The sequence below is a fragment of the Cyprinus carpio genome, chromosome B15 (genome assembly GCF_018340385.1).
Source record: "Cyprinus carpio isolate SPL01 chromosome B15, ASM1834038v1, whole genome shotgun sequence".
Classification (NCBI taxonomy): Eukaryota; Metazoa; Chordata; class Actinopteri; order Cypriniformes; family Cyprinidae; genus Cyprinus; species Cyprinus carpio.
This window is the reverse complement of record NC_056611.1, coordinates 21578329-21598627: the sequence shown is the minus strand read 5'-3', so window position 1 is coordinate 21598627 and position 20299 is coordinate 21578329. Positions and strand designations below refer to the sequence as shown.

Sequence of the window (20299 nt, the reverse complement as noted above, 5' to 3'; positions counted from 1 at the left end):
TGCATTTATTTGATCAGAAATAAAGTAAAAACAGTAACAGTAAAAACATTGTTAAATATTCTTACAATTTAAAATAGGTTTTTGTTTCACCAATTTAATTAGTAATTTTTCTGCAGCCCTCATAAGAAACATTTTTTTATCATCAACAGTTGTGCTGAAAAAATAAATAAATAAATAAATATAATAATAATAATAATAATAATAATAATAATAATAATAATAATAATAATATATATATATATATATATTATATATATATATATATATATATAGTGGAAACTGTGATCCTTTAAGGATAGTTTTTTAAATTAACAGGATTTAATTAAAATATAAATCTTTTGTTACATTATAAATGTCTTTACTGTCACTTTTGCTCAATTTAATGCATCCTTGCAGAATAAAAAAAATTATGCAATAACAATAATAGACAGTTTCTCTGGTGATTGATAAAATGAATGTTATTTTTCAAGTGTTTTTCTCGCCAAGTTATTTTTCACAAAAAAAGGGATGAGAGGATACTGCACAGTGAAAACGTAAAGTTAAATACATAAGATTAAAAAAATAGAAAATAAAACTATCCAGCAGGTCAGTTGGACACTGTTTAGTGCTTTCCCTAGCTGTGTCCATTTCTTATCCTCAAGATTTATGGTTGCAACCAAGCAAATACCTTTTCCTGAGACAATTCATCTTGCAAAACCTCACCTCTGTGCATTAGAAAGGATACTATTTCATCTCTGACAAAGTATGTCAGCTAAATTTGAGATTCGGATAATCCTTGGATACAAAAAGAATGAGAGTTTGTTTATCTAATGTTTACATGGAGATGCAATGTGCTCTTTCTCTTGGTCCTGCAACACACTTTCCTCTTCCTCCATCAGGCACTTTGATTCATTTTCTTCCTGTTCAGCTTCTTCTGCCAGAGGTTTCTCATCCGTTTCCTCTCTCACCCAGTCCAATATGTCAGAATCCAATTCCTTTGCCTCTTCAGCGAGTGAGTAGATCTTATTTGGGTTGAGACTGTTTTGTTTCTTTGGAAATAACCCAAAGTCTGTAAAATCCTTCGGGAAGTCCTTCCTGGCTTTGAGTATCGGGTCAGTCAAAACTACTGCTGATCCATTGGCCAGACAACCGAGAGACTCCCTTGTCTCTTCAGATTTTTGCTGCTGTAGCATTGCAGTGACATCGTACAAATGTAGTTTTTTGTTCTGCGGAAGAGTCGAGGTAAAATCAAGTGAACCGTCTGGATGAGAAACACTGGAGGCCGCTGTGCCCGTCTTTTTCACACGAGTACTTTTCCGGTTGCCTTTCATCATTCCAATGACTTCGTAGCGGAAGCTAGAGATGTCCTGCTTCAGCTCCTGTCGAAGTGATGAGAGTCATCAATTTATGTGTGTTTTTTATTTAAAGATGCACTAAGCAGTTTTTATCATTTAAAATGTTTCTCACAATGACTAGAATTTTGATGGTTTAAAATGCACACTGAAATTAGATGAAGACTCATTCATACTGTAATCAGCGGGCAAGAAAAAGCTGTTTTACTCTACATAAGGGTGGCCCACCACATGGTGGATGGCATTTTGAAATCGAAATACAATTTTATTACAGACACCTTACTATTTTTGGACACTTTTGGTTGTAAATACCTCAGTCAAGGGTCATATAGAGCATTCTTACAATGGCATTGAAAAGTTAAAACTTTTGGTGTGATGTAATGCTTCATTCAGTATAAAGTACAAGATTGTTGTTGTACAGTATGTTAGGACTGGTAAAACCATAAGCAGGAAATTACTTACTGCTTGCTCTTGTCTCAAATCAATGTGAAAAATTAAAATCTGACATAAAATGACTATTTGGTAGACAAAGTCATTTTAAGAGCTTACTTTGTAATTCTCCTCTGTGAGTCCCTCCTCAGTCTTGGCATCTCGAATCATAGCTGCCACATATCGTTTTACCAAGTTTCTCAAGACCTCCTGCATTTAGGGAAACAGCAGTACAATTCAGGTGGAACAATGGCAAAGAAAATCAATGCAATATAGAAAACTGTAGAGAAACAGTATTTTTGGTGATAAGCTACCTGGTATTGGTGGTTGATTCTCACATTTTCAGCAGCTCTTCTCTGAAAAGTCGAAAGGAAGGGCATTTGAAATTCAAGAATTCTATGTCCGTCCCCTACAATATTAAAGTATCTTCTCACTCTAAGAAAACCAAGCATGCTGGACATCTTATGACACATATTTAGTTTGCTGCATTACATAACCTTAACATTTTCAATCAAATTTAATTCACTTTTCTTTCATGTCAAATGATCATTTATTGAAAACCAAATTGAATATGAGAGCCAAGAAGAAGAAGATGAAGATGAAACAAGATACACTTCTTTTTTTTTTTTAGAGTCTCACCCCTAATGTCCCAAATGTCTCCGTCCTCTTTGACCTCCTCTTGAACACATGCACCTTAATCCATGTAATCAGGTAACATATGGATTTGGGACTGGGGATAATGTTGAAGGGAGGTGGCAAGGTGCCTCCTTCCTCAAAATAACTCATCCATAATTTAGTTCTGGCAAATTTCCACTCAATATCAGCATGGTCCTTCAGAAAAGCCAGAAAACACTATACGTGAGAAGCAGGTCATTACTGAGAAATTACCACTTATTGATTCATACCAAAGTGCACAATGTACAGAACACTAAACTGTATTTTCCGGAATGTATATCATGTGGCGACTTATATAATGCAATTAAGGTCAAGCATACAAAACATGCACAAAGCACAAAATTACCATAATCTTAAATTTATATGTATAGTGCATTTCCAACAAGTTGGTATTTTCAGTTTTGCTTTAAAACCATTTAGGCTTATGTTGTTTATAGTTTGCTTTATACTTCTATTTTTAATCTCTTTCTGTAATAGTCATGTGCAATTAGTTTTCCTGGAAAATACAGAATATGCAACAATAACTGGAGTAGGACGTAATAAAAATTTGTCTACAAATCCTCAAAATGAACTTACAGCGATATGCTGATAGGAATTGTTCATCATGGCAATGAGCATATTAAGGAGGACCACCAATGAGATGATGTTATAGGTGCCAAACATGGTGGCACCCACAAATTCGGTGAACTTGTGGTCAGCTTGGACATTGGTCACATACAGATTGATCAACCCAAAAATGGACCAAAACAAAGACTGCAATGTCTCAAATAACCTACAAACAGAGTACAAGCAAGATTAGAAAGGGTAGCTGCAACTTATACACAACTTTTTTCACAACATTTTCATTTGGATCTACAGTAAGAGTTCAAATTACTTTTTAAAGGGTTACCCCATCGCAAAATGAAAATTTTGTCATTAATCACTTACCCCCATGTCGTTCCAAACCTGTAAAAGCTTCTTTCATCTTCGGAACACAGTTTAAGATATTTTGGATGAAAACAGGGAGGCTTGAGACTGTCCCATAGACTGCCAAATAAATAACAGTGTCAAGGTCCAGGAAAGTATGAAAAGCATCGTCAGAATAGTCCATCTGCCATCTCTGATTCAACCGTAAAGTTATGAAGTGATGAGAATACTTTTTGTACATGAAGAAAACAAAAATAACGTCTTTATTCAACAATTCCTCTCCTCTGTGTCTCTCCAAATCAGCTTAGCGCCATTTTGGCAATTCTGAGCAGTATGCAGATGGTATTCTCATTGTTTCATAACGTTACGGTTGAATCACTGATAGCAGATGGACAATTCTGACGATGCTTTTCATTCTTTCCTGGACCTTGACACTGTTATTTATTTGGCAGTCTATGGGACAGTCTCAAGCCTCCTGGTTTTCATCCAAAATATCTTAAATTGTGTTCCGAAGATGAAAGAAGCTTTTACGGGTTTGGAACGACATGGGGGTAAGTGATTAATGACTAAATTTTCATTTTGCGGTGGAGTAACCCTTTAAGAATAAACTGATTTAGAACTGGTGTAGTTGACAATGACACTAGATAAATTAAAGGGATAGTTCACCCAAAAATTAAAATTCTGTCATTAATTACTCACCTTAATGTTGTTCCAAACCCATAAGACCTTCGTTCATTTTTGGAACACAAATTAAGATATTTTTGATGAAATCTGAGAGTTTTCTGACCCTACATAGACAGCAATGCAACTGAAACGTCCAAGGTCCAGAAAAGTATTTTTGATGTTGTTTGAGTGTTTAATGTGACATCAGTGGTTCAACTCTAAATGTTATGAAGCTACAAGAATACTTTTAATATGCAAAGAAAACAAAACTAATGACTTTATTCTACAATTTCTTCTCTTCCTTGTCAGTCTCTGCCATGTGTTCATGAGAGTATGTCCCCTAACGATGTCCTTACTACATTTCTGTGACGTGAAGGTTTCAGTTACATTGCTGTCTATGCAGGGTTAAAAATCTCTTGGATTTCATCAAAAAAAATCTTAATTTATGTTCCAAAGATGAACGAAAGTCTTATAGGTTTGGAATGAGGGTGTGTGTTTAATGACAGAATTTTAATTCCTGGGTGAACATACTTTTAAGAATTGAGATATGAAGTATTAGATATTAGACTTTTCACCCAAAAAAGACTTACGTTGAGAAAGCATTGTTTTGACGTTCGCAGCGAATTCCTTTGCAGTCCATGCCATCACTACTCTCATAGTGGAAGTAAAGCTGATTGAGTCCATTAGCAAAGGCAAGCAACACCAGGCAGTATATGAAGAGGAACTTTAGGATGTCCAGAAGCATCCGTCCTAATGATATCTGCAAAGGACCAAGGTGAGAATTGGCCGTGAAGAGCGAGATGAGGCGTAGAGAGCTGAAGATGTTAGCAATAGCGAACACCGCCTCCGCCACTAGAGTGGGGTGCCACATTTCCCAGGTTTCCCTGGGTTTGCAACCACTGTACTGTTAGAAAATATGAAAATAACAGTTAGTGAGTAACTCTTTATCCATTCCCAAGTGATTCCCACCAGTGAGTGATGCAATGTACAGTACCTTAACATATGCAACAATCTTCAGTGAGATGGTTGCAAGATACAAGGAATTCATCACAAAGTCCATGAGATTCCACCAGTCATGGATGTAATCCTGAAATCCACCATCCCACATCTGCTTGATCTCCGTCCATATGAATCCTGCAAGGGCAGCCAAAAGATTTTGTTGGTTTCTGTTAAAGACCTTCATGGTTCTCTGATCCAAGACGAACCATGAAAACGTTGCATGGAGAACATTACAAGCAAATGGCTCAGTTTAGGGTCAGTTTATGGATTTATATCAGTTCTGTAGGGATCAGTTCTGTCTTACCTAGAACCCAGGGTAGGATCATCCACTCCACAGTGGTGGGCTTTGGACCTTGGCGATCAGGATTGTTGGAGACTATATGCTGAGAGGCCAGCAGCAGGAGGAAGAGGAAGGTCAGGTAGGAGGCTGTGTGGCAAATAAACTTGATGAAAGGCTTGCGGATGAACAGGCCATAGCGGCTCTTGGGTACCACCAGGTAACAGAGGGAGAGCAGGGGGAACATGAGGCCGATGAAGACGCAGGTGATGAACTTGCCAGCCCAGTGACGTCTCCTCCAGCCAGGAAATTCATCATACCAGCGTGAGGCCAACAGCTGCTGGCAATTTGGCTGTGCTACAAACTGAGAATAGAAGAGAATACAGGGAAATCACATGTTACTATCTAAATATGAACAGGTGGTCTGGGAAACAAGCAGCCAACTCTGTACCCCCGCCACCCCCCATCATTGTGACATTTTATTATCATATTTCCAAGAATTTCAATTTTTTACATTTGCAAGACATACTAGAATTTTACATCTGTGTACATACTGTATATTTTATTGGCATAGTTTTTGTATGACATGGGACCATTAACTTACAGAAATATCTTTACAGCATGTATTCCACTCTAACTGAGCTATAAACTGTCAGTAAAATTATGTTACAACACAAGCAAACTATACATCAGTGTTTTCAGCAGAATCCCCAAAGCCAGACTCCAGGATACCATGTGAAGAGTGCATTAGTGTCTTATGAAGTCAGAATGATAAAGTGAACATGAACAGTGAGGCAGGAGGACTGAGTTTCTTCTATTTTTTCCCCATCAGACTGCTGAGCCTCCTACGGAATATTTAACATGTTGCTTCATACTGCACGAGACTCAAACACTCACACAAAGGTTTGCAATGTGATTTGACAACCACATTGTTGTAGCCAAAACAATCTGAAGCCACAGTGCCACCTATCATTTGTAAAATCATAAAAATGTAAATAATTTCGATAAGAAGTGTATTGAAAACCCATTTTTCTAACTTGTCCTGCAGTTTCAATTAATCCTCCCCAAATTGTTGTCAGATCATCTTTAGGCCAAGCAGGTCCTTAGTTAGTAAAATGTTCTTAGGTAACAACTAATATAATCAGAAAAAAACAACAACTAAAATAAAAATTAATTTTAAAATAAAATAAAATAAAATAAAATAAAATAAAATAAAATAAAATAAAAAACCTGAAAATTTTAAAATAATCACTAGCAGTAATCTAGAGATATTTAATTTGGCTATTTTAAGGATATCAAATTAACACACTATTATAACACTCTACAATTAATAAAATATTACATCTAAAATAAAAATTAAAAACATAAAATTCTTATATCGAAGAATGCTGAATTAAGGCTGTATGGTTTCACCTTAAAATTAAATTTAGTAGGTATGTGACTAAGTCATAACTATAAGCCAGTAAGATAAACTTTGCAAGTTAAATCAGGTTTCACTCTTTGCAAAAAAAAAAAAAAAAAAGGAGATAAAAATTCATTATTCTCTGATTCATGCTTAAGGTAATGTTTATTTGTAATTATTTGCATGGCCAAGCCAATGCTATAGTACTTGCAGCCATATACTGACTCTTGCTCTTGATGCTTATTTGTTCTCTCCATCATCCTCTTCATCTTGTCTCCAGTGATTTGCCCAAAGCCATTAACAGAGCATCTAAAATGTCAAGCGGAAGTGGGAGGACGCCTAACCAAATTACAAACAAATGCATCCTCATTACAGCAGAGCCAGGCATTCTGGAGGCGATGAGGTCAAGTCTGAGATGATTTTAAGTGTTCTCCGTCAGGGCTGATTTGCACGGTGCAAACTGTTCTACCACTCAACTAAAGGACTCTCTGTTACGAGGCTGCTGTACAAGCGAAGACAGTACCTTAATACACATCACCAGGACAAATAGGGCTACCACTTAAAAAAAAAAAAAAATCAGTTTAGAGCATGTGTCTTTTTTACTGTTGTACTCTACAGCAACAAATGAAAAATGAAAGAAAAAAGAAAACAACTTTATATAATGCCATATTCATTTCTCAGGCTTTCAGAACAATAAAACTTGAAAGCTTCAGATAACATAAAACATCTCCACAATAAATAAATAAATAAATAGTACAAGCATTATTAAAGGCGATGGTATTTTTCTTATCCATTCACAGCAAACAATATGCAACATGTTCTTTACTCTTACAATCTAATGACTGACATCTCATCTGAGCTAATAGAAAGCATGCTGCATCTGATCTGAACTGTTCTGTTCTCTTATATTAAAGTGGACATCCACATGCACCGTTTAATTGGAGGCATTCTAGTAACATTTACAATAATAAGATTAGCGCTGATGTGGCTGTCACTGCCATTCCCAAAGACTGTTTGACTGCTGGAACAAATGCCATTTAATCTGAACTTAATCATGTCTAATATAATCACGAGCTGAGAAGAATATAACCAGTGGATATATAGGTAATTCACATACAGTTAGCAACAAAGTGGATCTTTAGGGTGTAATGCCTTTGCAAAACCAAAAGAGGACAAAATATTTTCAGCAACAAGGCTCCAGGATGTCACAACTAATCGCTGCATTATTATCATTTCTTTCTTTATTATTTATATATTTATTAGTATTTTAGTAATTTTTGTTTCATGTTCACACTGTATTAAATAAAAGACTAAATGTGGACTATTTTCTAAATTCAAGAGGCAAAGTAATTAGTAGCTATGAATCCACACTACATGCTGAAAGTGGATGACTCCTTACTCCTACACTGCAGTAAGTCAGAACAGGTCAAAAGGGCCCCTTTTATGAGATCTGCACGGCGCTGAGGCATGTGATGACCTTGTCAACTGTGAAGAAAATTACCTGACTCTTAGTTTGGGCTTGTAACACTTCAGTGCTTTTGAATTAATGCACAATGGAGGCTTGAGTTTCATCTGGCTCACCTCAGGTATTGCTAAGTGGACCTTCTTGAGCATACAATATACGTAGGAGTTAATTTGTGCTTATCTTAGTCAATCTTAGGGGAGATGGAAATCACAATCTGCAAGAACTTATTAGCTTATTAAAACCTTAAAAAAATATTTGACCCAAAAAGCCAAAAAATATCTGGACATTGTAGCTGTGCATAATAATATAAAAATGCCACTGTATTATAAAAAAATTAAAAAAATTAAAAAATTAAATAAACCAAATGGCATTTGTTTTAAAGTCAAGACAAGTTATTAATATTTTTATAGCACTTTATACAAATTCAAATTCTGTTTCATTATTCAAGAATAATGAATTATCAATTAAAAAAGTCAGTATTATTGAAGAAGGACAAGTAAGCAAAATATCTGGAAAAAAAATTCAGGTTTCTAAAAAATATATTTAGGCAAAATAAGAAAAATGTACACATCTCCATTCTGTTCAAAAGTTTTCACCCCCTTGATCTTAATGCATGTTTTTTCCTTCTGGAGCATCAGTGAGCGTTTGAAACTTCTGTAATAGTTGCATATGAGTCCCTCAGTTGTCCTGAGTGTGAAAAGATGGATCTCAAAATCATACAGTCATTGTTGGAAAGGGTTCAAATACACAAAAATGCTGCAAAACCAAAGAATTTGTTGGACCTGAAGGAGTTTTCTGAAGAACAGCATGCAGTTTAACTGTTCAGGACAAACAAGGGACTTGTGAACAAATATCACTAAACAAAAAAACACAGCTGTGGATCATTCAGATAACAACACAGTGTTAAGAATAAAGGGGATGTAAACTTTTGAACGGGGTCATTTTTTTTAAATTCAACTATTAGATATTTTCTCTTGTGGACTGTATGTAAGCATCTTTTATGTGAAATATCTTACTCAGGTCAGTATTAAATAAACAATAACATGCATTTTGTATGATCCCTCTTATTTTGGTAAAATAATTAACATTTTGCAGATTATGGTTCAGTTGACCTCAACTGAACATGATTGCAACACCGGATCTGTACCTCTTTTTGGCGGTATTTGATGGCCAATTTCAGTCGAGCCAGCTCATTGTTGGCCTCATCTTGCAGCAGGTTGACATCATCACGGAAATTGAGGATCAGCTCCAGTTCACGTGAGGACCGGGTTTGGTCCAGGAGGTCCTTTGCAAAGCGTTTGCACTGATGGGAGAGCTCCTCGTATTCGGCCTTGAACTCATTTTCAACTTTGCTGAGCTCCTGTAGCTCCCAGCTGAGCTGGAAGGCGGTGAGGAAAGGATCCTCGCTGGACAGGGCGATGAGAGAGGGGCTGGCCAGGGCCTTGTAGATGTTCAGCCGGGAGCGTGAGTGCCGCAGACTGTCCACGTCTGAATTGGAGACACACTCCACGCAGTTACAGCGCACCTCGTGAGGCTGGGGGACAGACACACCTTTCTGCACCAGCATCTTGATGATCTCGTAGTTGTTGGTGTGGGCAGCTAGGATGATGGGAGTGATGTCAGGGGTGAAGTTTGAGAATTGTTTATCGAGCAGGATGGGTGGTACCTGGTAAGAAAATGGAAAAGATGGCTTAAATTAATCTGATAACATATATACGCCATTCATTATTTTTCACTACACAATGGCCCCAAAAACAAAGAACACAATTAGAAAACTAATGAGAAAATTTTTTTTTTATTTTTTTTTATTTTTATTTTTTTTACAACTGAACATACCAAATACAGTATATCATAAAACTACATTTGTTATCAAATAAATATCACTTTGTTTGATATTTTGGTCATATAATGCATATACTGTATACCCTAGTAAATAAGTTATATATTTAAAATACAGTTATTTCATACTAAGTATGGTTCAAATCTATTAACATATTTACTGACATATCGCTCGAGACTTACTGATATAAAAATAATAATTAGTCTTGCCTATTGTAAAAAAACTGGGGTGACAGTCTATTAGGCCTAAATGTGTTTTAACGTTACTATTAATGCTTTGAATAATGTAAGCCTTTAAATGCAAGATATTCAAAGTGTACCTGAAGTGTACTTGCAATAGTTCCACTTTAGCACAATCAAATATACAGTATATCTTTAGTTGCACTTCAGCAATGCTTGCATAAATTAAAGTGAATTAAGTACAAAATTAGTTGTTCTAATTTAGCAGACTTTAAAATATAATATATACCAGTATATCAAAAGTACGCTTTTATTTTTATTAAGCACATGAACATAAATATGTAAATGTACTGTAGTATACTAAGAAAGAAAGAAATGTATTTCAACTACATTTTACTATATTTACTTTACACAAGGGGACATTTTCAATTCTGGCTTAAGTGTCCAATCAATACACTGTTAAAAAAAAAAAAGAAAAAATACAAAGTTTGAAATTTCACAATTTTTACTACAAAATGTCATGTTTAATTCAATGTTACTTGTTGTTCCTTGGCAATTACTGACAATTTCTGAGTAAAAATCTATTCTATACAATTTTTTTCAGTGTATTTGGGTCCACTGTATATAATAATAATAATAATAATAATAATAATAATAATAATAATAATAATAATATTAAATGTGTAATTTATTTTGAAACAATTTTCACTCGGAAATCACTTATACATTTCACAAACAAGTGCAAATTAACAGCAAATAAGCATATAACACATTGAATAATCTTTGTTTTATTCCCCTTTATACAGCAATAATCTTTATACATGAATAATCTTTAAAAAAAAAATTACAGTGTACTGAAACACTGCAATATTTATTACTGAGACGTTATTTTATAGTATAATTTTTTTTTTTAAATATTTAAAAATTTAAATATGCATAAGATTGGATGAGTATTCAGAGACTGTGTTGACGAGCATTTAGTGCTGAAAAACAATTGCCATAATGAGGATGCATTTGCTTTACAATTGGCATCTCCACATGAATCCCACACTTGCTGGATAAAAACCCTACACTTAAGGCCTCATTATTATTCAGATATCAAATGTGAAGGCCAGCTATGAAAATGAAAACTAAAGAATATTCCAAATGACAGAGGAACACAAATGCATAAATAAGGAAGAAGGGTATAAACCAATAGGAGTGTCCACTATTGGTTCAATAATGATGAAACGGAAGCTACATCTAATGACCCAGAGGCTGGCAGGGAAAAATGTCTTTCCTGAAAACCCTCTGAGCACATAAGAAAAAAGAAGAAAGAAAAAAAAACACTTGGGAGAGAGGCTACAGAGTAAGTAGCTACAGAGTTTCAGTAGCACAGAAGAACCATGTGAAATCCTGTCTGGAGTTTGGCAAGGTTTTTGCTTGAAAAGCACAATAGTGACCCAGTTACAATGGGAAAAGTTTCTGTGGTCACATAAGACTGAGCTTTTCTAACCAAAGCAATATGTGTGGCAAAACTAAAAGTGCCCAAAATTACAAACAACAATGCATCCAATAAATTAAACTGGGGGAGCACAATAGGGAAGCTCTGGTTTTCATCAGCAAAGATGAGGCACCTTATTAAAACAGAAGAAAGAACGGCTGGCATAATATAGCAAGAAATACAGCAACCTATTCTAGTCTGACGTTTGGGAGGAAGTTCATCTAAAGGACAATGTTTTGGACAAGGGCAAGGATAAATTAACATCAGCCAACTTAAGAACAAGATAGTGAATGTCCTAAAATGCTATGGTTGAAGCACTAATCCATAATCCTAATCCAACCATGAAGTACATGCAGTGCTCAAATCGTGGCGCACAAGTATCACCCGTTATCCTAAGAAACTAGAGCATATCTGCCAAGAAGTCTGGCTAAAATCATATGTTAAAATAAGTACCGACATTAAAAGACTTAAACATGGAATTTTTGCCTAACCATATTAAAATAACCTATAAAACAATGTTAAGTTGTTGAATGAACAATAAACAGCCTATTATAGTCACAGTGTATTAGCTTTAGTGCTGAGCTTAATGAATGTTGCATTAATTTATTGATTTCCAGTGCTTTAAAATATACAAAACTCGACTGGTATGACTTTCATACCCTAGTAAAAAAGTAATATGTTTAAAATAAATTCATTTCATACTAAGTATAGTTCAAATCTATCAACATATTTACTGACAGATAACTTAATACTTGTAGTGAGGTAATATGTTTAAAATAAATTCTATGGTGACCCATACTCAGAATTAGTGCTCTGCATTTAAACCCATCCGAAGTGCACACACACAGAGCAGTGAACACACACACACACTGTGAACACACACCCGGAGCAGTGGGCAGCCATTTTATGCTGCGGCGCCCGGGGAGCAGTTGGGGGTTCGATGCCTTGCTCAAGGGCACCTAAGTCGTGGTATTGAAGGTGGGAGAGAGAACTGTACATGCCACTCCCCCCACCCACAATTCCTGCCGGCCCGAGACTCGAACTCACAACCCTTCGATTGGGAGTCCGACTCTCTAACCATTAGGCCACGACTCCCCCATAAGACTTACTCATATACAAATTCGATTTAAACTTTACGTGGCATATTACTTGTGCATATTGCATTTTTCTTAATATTAAGTCTAAAATGTGTTTTAATGTCACTTTTGATGAGGACTGTATATGATCTTGGAATAATATCAGACTTTAAATGCAAAATATTTAAAGTGTACCTGAAGTATAGTTCAACTACTAAGTATATCTTTAATTGTATTTCAGCACTACTTCTGCACAATTAAAGTCCATTAAGTACAAAATTAGTTATTCCAATTTAGCAGACTTTAAGTATACCAGTTTAGTATACTAAAAGTACAATTGCAGGACATTTTAGTAGGTACATAAATATAAAATATATTTGTAGCATACTTAGCATGAAATAAATGTATTTCAAATACATTTAAGTATATTTATTTTTCACTAGGGTAGTCTGGACAAATAATGACTATCCTTAAACAACATGCACTATCCCTTGTTAATGTGAAATTTGGAATTTAAAGCATAACCAGCTTTGAACCACTGTTTTAAAAAAAGTGAAGTGGATAATATCTAATCCTTCAGTGCCAGTTTTAAATCAGCTTGAACTAGCGAGTTGTAATATATACACTGCTACATGAAGGCTGGGTTCTGTGATCACACTACATTTGGGGGAGATGGATAAAAAAAACTGTGAGAGACAGAAAGAGCGTGAAAAAGAAAACCAGGCAGCATGTGCAGAAAAAGTGATTAAAAGTGAAAAAGAATACTGAGTGAGGAACGAGTGAAGTGAGAGAAAATGGGTTGAGAGTTTATGAATTAAAGTCACATAGAGAAGAGAAGGTGCGATTTGAAGGTAGGGGGTGATTAGCACATTTCAAATTATATCTTCATCCTTTTCACAAGAGCTCCAAGCCCACGGTGGCAACAGCAAAACTTGACTATTTGAGGAAGATAATGAAGGCTCCAGTAGGAGAGACATGTTCAGGCTGGCAGCCATACTGATTATCTGCTGCTGCAATATGACGCTTTGAAGCTCATCCTTAACCACAATAGACCGCAGAGGTGAAGGGAAAAGAACTGTAGAATGTAGAGGGCTTGACTCAAAATGTCAGCAAGATGACAGTTCAAGTCAGTTTTGTGTTTAATAAGTAAAAAGAAGCCAGTCTCATGATTCATTACGCACATCTCCAACAAAGCTCAGGGACAGCTTTTTTTCAATCTGAATTATTATTATTTTTTTGACTGCTAAAGAAAGAGACTCTTTACCACCATGTAATTTTACTGACACCTGATCTAAACAATGCAACTTACTCCCAAATAATCATAATAATGAGAATATTGCTAAAAGTGTCATTTTTACATGCACATCCAAGATGTAGATAAGTTTGTTGCTTCATCAGAACAGATTTGCTTACCAATCTGAATGGGTGACGTCAGAATAAGTATTCAAATAGCTGGTAAAAACAATGATGATAAAACAATGCTTAAAAACAAAAACACAATGATGCACAAGTAACTTAAGTCCATATAACTAATAAAAGCTGCATGTTTGTATGAAAACAAGTCAATTAATAAGACGTTTTAACTTTAAACTTTAAATTTGGTTTGTGGCCAAATTACGATTCCATAATCCATAATGACGCTTCCTCCAAAGCCCGTCACCAGTTGTCCTCTCACATCAACATATACCATTAAGAACTATTTTTGGACTGTTTTCGCTTGTAAACGGTGCTTGATCTGTTCATATTTCTCTCCTGATTCAGACAATACAACTTTTTCAGTGGAGAAAGCAATACTACAAACAGAGGACTCGTTTGAATTTAAAAAACATCTTAAAGATGGATTTGTTTATTACAAACATAGTTTTTCACTTAACAAGACATTAATTGATGGACTGGAGTCATGATTTGGATTACTGTGATGTTTTTAAAAACTATTTGGACTTTCATTAAAACGGCACCCATTCACTGCAGAGGATCCATTGGTGAGCAAGTGATGTACTGCTGCACTTTCCCAAATATGCAAGGAAGAAACAAACTCATCTACATCTTGGATAGCCCGAGGGTGAGAAAATTTTCCGGAAGTTTTCATTTTTGGGTGAACTATTTCTTTAAGAAAAGAACTAAATTTTTTGACTACATAACAGCCAGTTACCTTATTTAATATATTTTTGCATAAATTACAAGAACTCACTTATGTGATAAAAGACATGAAGAGAGCCACATTAAGATCATCAGAATCATAATTTAGAAAATCAAAGCAAATAATCTGTCCATGTGTACTCACTCGCCCTCTTGTGGTCTTTAGACATGCTGATTTAGTCATTTGCATATCAAAACGTTTTATAAATGTGACATTAATAGACACAGACAAGAAGAGTCACAGTGACAGAGGAAAAGAAAAAGCGCTCAGGGATTGAGGAAGGAAAGATCAGATGCACAGCTGCTCTGGTTTGTGAATGGTGCATCCACCCCATATTTTTTTTTAATCAGTGCTGCAACAACCAGTCTATTCTTAGCCAATAAAGGAAAAATAAATTTAAGTTATAAGGAGTGAACAGACCAGTAAGACCCATGTTAAGTCACTCAGTTGGTGAGAGAGCAAAATCGCTCCAAAGTAAACACCATTAGAACAACAGTAATTATTAATTCACATGCCTGAGTGTCTGAACACAGAGCTTTTTATAGCAAATGGTTTTCTCCTCTGAAAAGAAGCTGAGGACTTAATTCCTTTCAGCCCTAAAAGCACTCCTATCTGCAATAACTGGTTGTTTACATGAGAAGTTGATAAGCTATCTGTCCAGGGAGACCCAATGAAATATCTGGTTAATAAAGCAAACATCTATTTTCAGATATGCTCTACAAGTTCTGTTTTGGGAATGCGATTTCAGGACTTAAAATGACACAGCTCTGTTCACAGATAGCAGGGGGAAACTATGCAAAATGTGCATAATAAAGTGCAAATATTCATATAATTATACATAGTACAGCAAAATAAACAAGCTTTATGACCATTAGCAGATGCCACAAATTCATCTGCCACTTGGCATCTGCTTAATTTGGCAATTAATTGTTTTGTGCGATTAATTATTGGCCATCAAAATTTTTCATGTCTTTTTGTATTTATGCTAACAATTTTATTTGTATGCTGTTAATACATAGGCTACTTCAATGCTTTTAATGAATCACTGGCTTAAACCAACCAACCTAGTGTCCACTAGTCAGACTGGTCTAGTTTGATGGTTTTAGAGGAGTCTGGGTACTTATTAGCTGGTCAGGGTAGGAGACCCAGCTAAATCAACTGAACACCAACAGAAGAGACCAGCTTTATAAGACTGGTTTAAGCTTTTGTTCTAGCGGGGATCATGCGATTTTCAGTTCTTTTATGGAATGTTGTTTTATAGAATATTGACAGTGCTAGTTTGAAACAGAGATGTGATCTAGCAAACTATAGCAGACAGTTCTTGAAACAAACCTGTTTGTCTCCACTGGGCTTCTTGTGGCTCAGCAGGAGCTCCACGGCTCCCACCACCTCTTTACGGATGGCATGGAGCAGAGCATCCCCGACATACACGTTGAAGCTGAGGAGCAGCTCAATGATCTCCAAGTTCTCATTCTCAATGGCGATGAGCAGCGCCGTGCGCCCTAGTGGGTCGATGCAGTTGATGTTGATCTTGAAGTAGATCTCCGCCTCTTCCAGCGCTAGTTTCACGCTGGCGTAATCGCCCTTCTCCACGGCGCTGAGGTAGGACTTCTCCTGCACCGAGAGCTCTGACTCGGCGCGCACTATCCGCAGCGGAATGCGGTCCCGGTACGAGGAATTGTCCGTTCTGCGGTAGTACAGCTGCGACATCTTGACTTAATCCATCACAAAACAGTTGGAGTGCGAGGAGTAATAGCAACCTGATAGACACAGTTTGATGGCTTTATAATAAAAGTCTACTGAAAATCGAGTATAAGATAGCAGGTGCAAGGTAATAGAACACACAGAACCAGCAATAAAACAGCTAGCAGCTAGTCATACAAGTGGTTAGTTTTTAGAACACTGTATCTGGTCGCACAGCTAATAAACAACTTAGTGGGGTAGGCTATAATAGTGGGGTCATGAAATCGGCTTGGCACAGCTGAATAGATCATATTTACATGGAATACAACAACAATGACCACTTCTATTGAGTTATGAAATTGTAAAAATAAAAGGAAATAAAAATGAAACCTCAAATATCAAAGTAAAACCATTATTATTCCCTTGTGGTGTAGAATAAAGCAAGCAAAAGTGCCAAAAAAGCCACTCTTCAAATTACCCATGGTATGGTATCACCTTCTGGGACTAAAAATGAAACTTATAATACAAAATATACATTTAATTTTTTTTTTTTTTTTTAAATCAGTGCTTAGTAATTTCAATTAAAGTACGCAAACCTGCCAAAACACACTCCTCTCCAAATTGCGCATGCTTACGCAATGACACCACTATAAACTTCGCTTAAAACAACTTCAATTTCAACATTAAGAATCACGGCTAAACTTTTGAAATTGCATATGAAGTATATGAAGGCTGGATTAACATCACAATCCGCGTTAAACGCTTAACGGTTAAATAAACAACACGCACAGTTTAAAGCCTGGGATAAGGATGCTGTATCGATTTACAGATCGCAGTGTACTGTACAAAAACTCACCTTGCTGCCGGAACAACTTTAATTCTCACATTTATAAAGCTGCTGCAATCAACTTCACCGATTCATCACCGAAAATACTTTTGGAGCAGTATTCCTACGACCACATGAGGATTGTTGCGCATGGCGACTGTGTTGTGCTTCCACAGCACCGACGCGCCGCTGTTATCATGCTGGAATTGCAATTATCCATTACACCCTAGTACACGTCTCTCAATGTCCACAGTGCATTGTATTAGCAGTTCCTCCTCTCGTCTGTTATTCCAGTTCAGATGAGCCCCAATCTGACGTAGATGCTGCTGAAAATGATTACCAAATTAGTAGTAAGGCTATATTACGTAATTGACGTGCTCCAACAGAGGCGCATTAATGCAATCTAATTTACAACCAATGGGGGGAAAATGTAATCTCCTTTTTGTAGATTGTCCTATGGGTTTTTACTCTCTGCTGGTTTTTATTTATTTATTTATTTATTTATTAAAAAAAAGGTGGACAGAGGAGGGACATTTTATTTATACAGTTTTAATGCACATTCACAAAACTATAAAGACTGTCAAGAACTGTTAAAATGTTAGAGGACACCGGTAGGGGTGAATTATAAAGAATTCTGGTCCCAATCTCAAGAACAGATACACATAGGTAATTGTAATAAATTGATCTGAAAAGGTGTTTGGTTGCGCTGTATGTTTTGATTCTTTTTTTTTTTTTAAACGACTTATAAGAATTATAAGTTCGGCTCATTAATTGGTCGCGCTGTATGTTTTCATTAATCAAAAATGGTTAGAGAGCTTGACTCCTAACCCTAAGGCACCAAAACTCCAACTGCTCCCCCGGCGCCGCAGCATAAATGGCTGCCCACTGCTCCGGGTGTGTATTCACAGTGTGTGTGTGTGTTCACTGCTGTGTGTGTGCACTTTGGATGGGTTAAATGCAGAGTACAAATTCTGAGTATGGGTCACCATACTTGGCTATATCACGTCACGTCACATGGGGTGAAAGGTGGTTACGATTATGGGGCACACGGCTCAGGGGGGCCCTCCGGTGATTTCAACCGACTGGCTGAGGCCAGCAGAAAAGGATGCTCAGGACAGCTGACAGGCCACTGCTGTGCATTGTCATGAAAACTAATCAACTGAACATGTTTTTAAGCATTGTCAATTTAAACATTCTAAAGAGTTTAACAAACACCGAACCGAGCTCTCCTTCATGTCCTCCCTTCACCTAAGAAGAACTGGCTAGTCATTTTTTCAGTTGATCATACTGTTTGATTCACTAATAAGAATCGTTCCATAAGAGTCATTTGTTCGGGAATTGTGTTGCACCTGCCCCTAAATGTTTCTAAATCAGTATAAAGTACTGGCTCGTGAACGTCATTCATTCAAGAATCGGAGTATGCTGGCCGCACTGTGTTTTGATTCGCTGAAAAAGAACAGCTCATAAGAGGATCATTCTTTCGTGAATCAAACTGGTGGCTTTGTATGTTTTTGTACACTGTACACTGTAGATTCAGTAACGTTAATGCAGGTGAATACCCATAGTGCACTATAACTGTCTCTGTGTCCAAATATAAATGATGTCCATATTCAAAAAATAAAATAAAAATGCCAGTCAGTTCTTTTCAAGAATACTCCAGCAACAAAGTTGTTCCACGTGGTTACATTGTTTAACAACCTCCTGAGCAAATTATTTTTGCGGTTTTTAATAGCCTAGTATGCCGCAATGTAGGCTACAATCAACGGCGAGTCAAAGGACAATTGAAAACATGGCGGATGTAGGCTATACATTCAAAGTATTCATACTACACACCTGCGAAACGCACTTCGACAACAGCTAAGAAGTCAAATGCAGTACGTACCTAAGTTTTCTCCTTATCTGACACAAACAGAAGAACTGAAAGAGTTTTTTGACAATAATTTACACATGTACAGTATGTTTAGTTACAAACTACCATATAAATATGAGAATATTATATAAATGTTAAGTTCCATAAAGCAAAAAGGTTTACAGACAACTGTTTACACCAGGGATAGGCAACTTCGGTCCTGGAGGGCCACTGTCCTGCAGAGTTTAGCTCCAACCCTAATTAAACACACCTGAACAAGGCAATCAGTGTTTTCGGGATTACTAGATAGATACAGGCAGGTGAGTTTTTATGAGGGCTGAAGCTAAACTCTCCAGGATAGTGGCCCTCCAGGACCGGAGTTGCCTATCCCTGGTTTACACCATCCCAGTCTCCCATATACGAGTTTCCTCAAAGGTAGTCACATCCAGAAGCAATATGATATCTAATTTCATGCAATTTGATTAAGCCAGATGCAGGTGCAACTAATGTTTTTTGTAATATTATATGCAGAGCTCATGTTTCTGAATGATATGGTGCTGGCAGTGGGGTCTTATACAAATATCAGATAATGCAGAATAAGAATAATTATATTGCACAACCTAATTTGTGTAATTTTCTTCAGCCTAATAAACTTTAATGGGTATCAAATGAAAAATAGAATTATGGTTATATAGGCCTATTTGTGCCCAATAGCCTACTTCTGTTGAATTTTAAGTTCTGGTTTTTATGGATGTGGATTACTAATGAATCCCCAGTCTTTTATATTTAATGCATAAGTATGTTAAGGAGTCACACATATATTCAGACTGATTTGTTAATGAAGCATTCAGACGAATTTGTGAATCGGTTAGAAAGGCTTGTCAATTATTATTATTTTTTTATAAATACAAAATGAAAATAACAGACTCAAATTAAGAGTTTTATTCTCCCCAAGCAAGCAGATTAAATATTTTAAAGCATTTTAACTAGAAATACATAAAGAATATCCATTATAGAAATTCCTATGCGTTTTTCATGGTTTTATTTAGAGATTTAGGTTAGAACATCCAGTATAT

At 36.2% G+C, this 20299-nt stretch overlaps 1 protein-coding gene across 1 annotated transcript; it reads right to left on the bottom strand.

Annotated features, from left to right (window-relative positions):
* Window positions 1-278: 278 nt before the first annotated feature.
* Window positions 279-17703, bottom strand: LOC109064960 (short transient receptor potential channel 4). The gene is made up of 11 exons (XM_042739785.1): window positions 17405-17703; window positions 16198-16625; window positions 9295-9813; window positions 5308-5644; window positions 4999-5138; window positions 4595-4908; window positions 3012-3207; window positions 2400-2591; window positions 2075-2116; window positions 1881-1970; window positions 279-1358 (listed from the first exon to the last, which is right to left on the bottom strand). Exons 2-11 carry the CDS (start codon window positions 16573-16575, stop codon window positions 807-809), a joined length of 2760 nt encoding a protein of 919 aa, XP_042595719.1. The 5' UTR covers window positions 16576-16625; window positions 17405-17703; the 3' UTR covers window positions 279-806.
* Between the last annotated feature and the right edge of the window lie 2596 nt (window positions 17704-20299).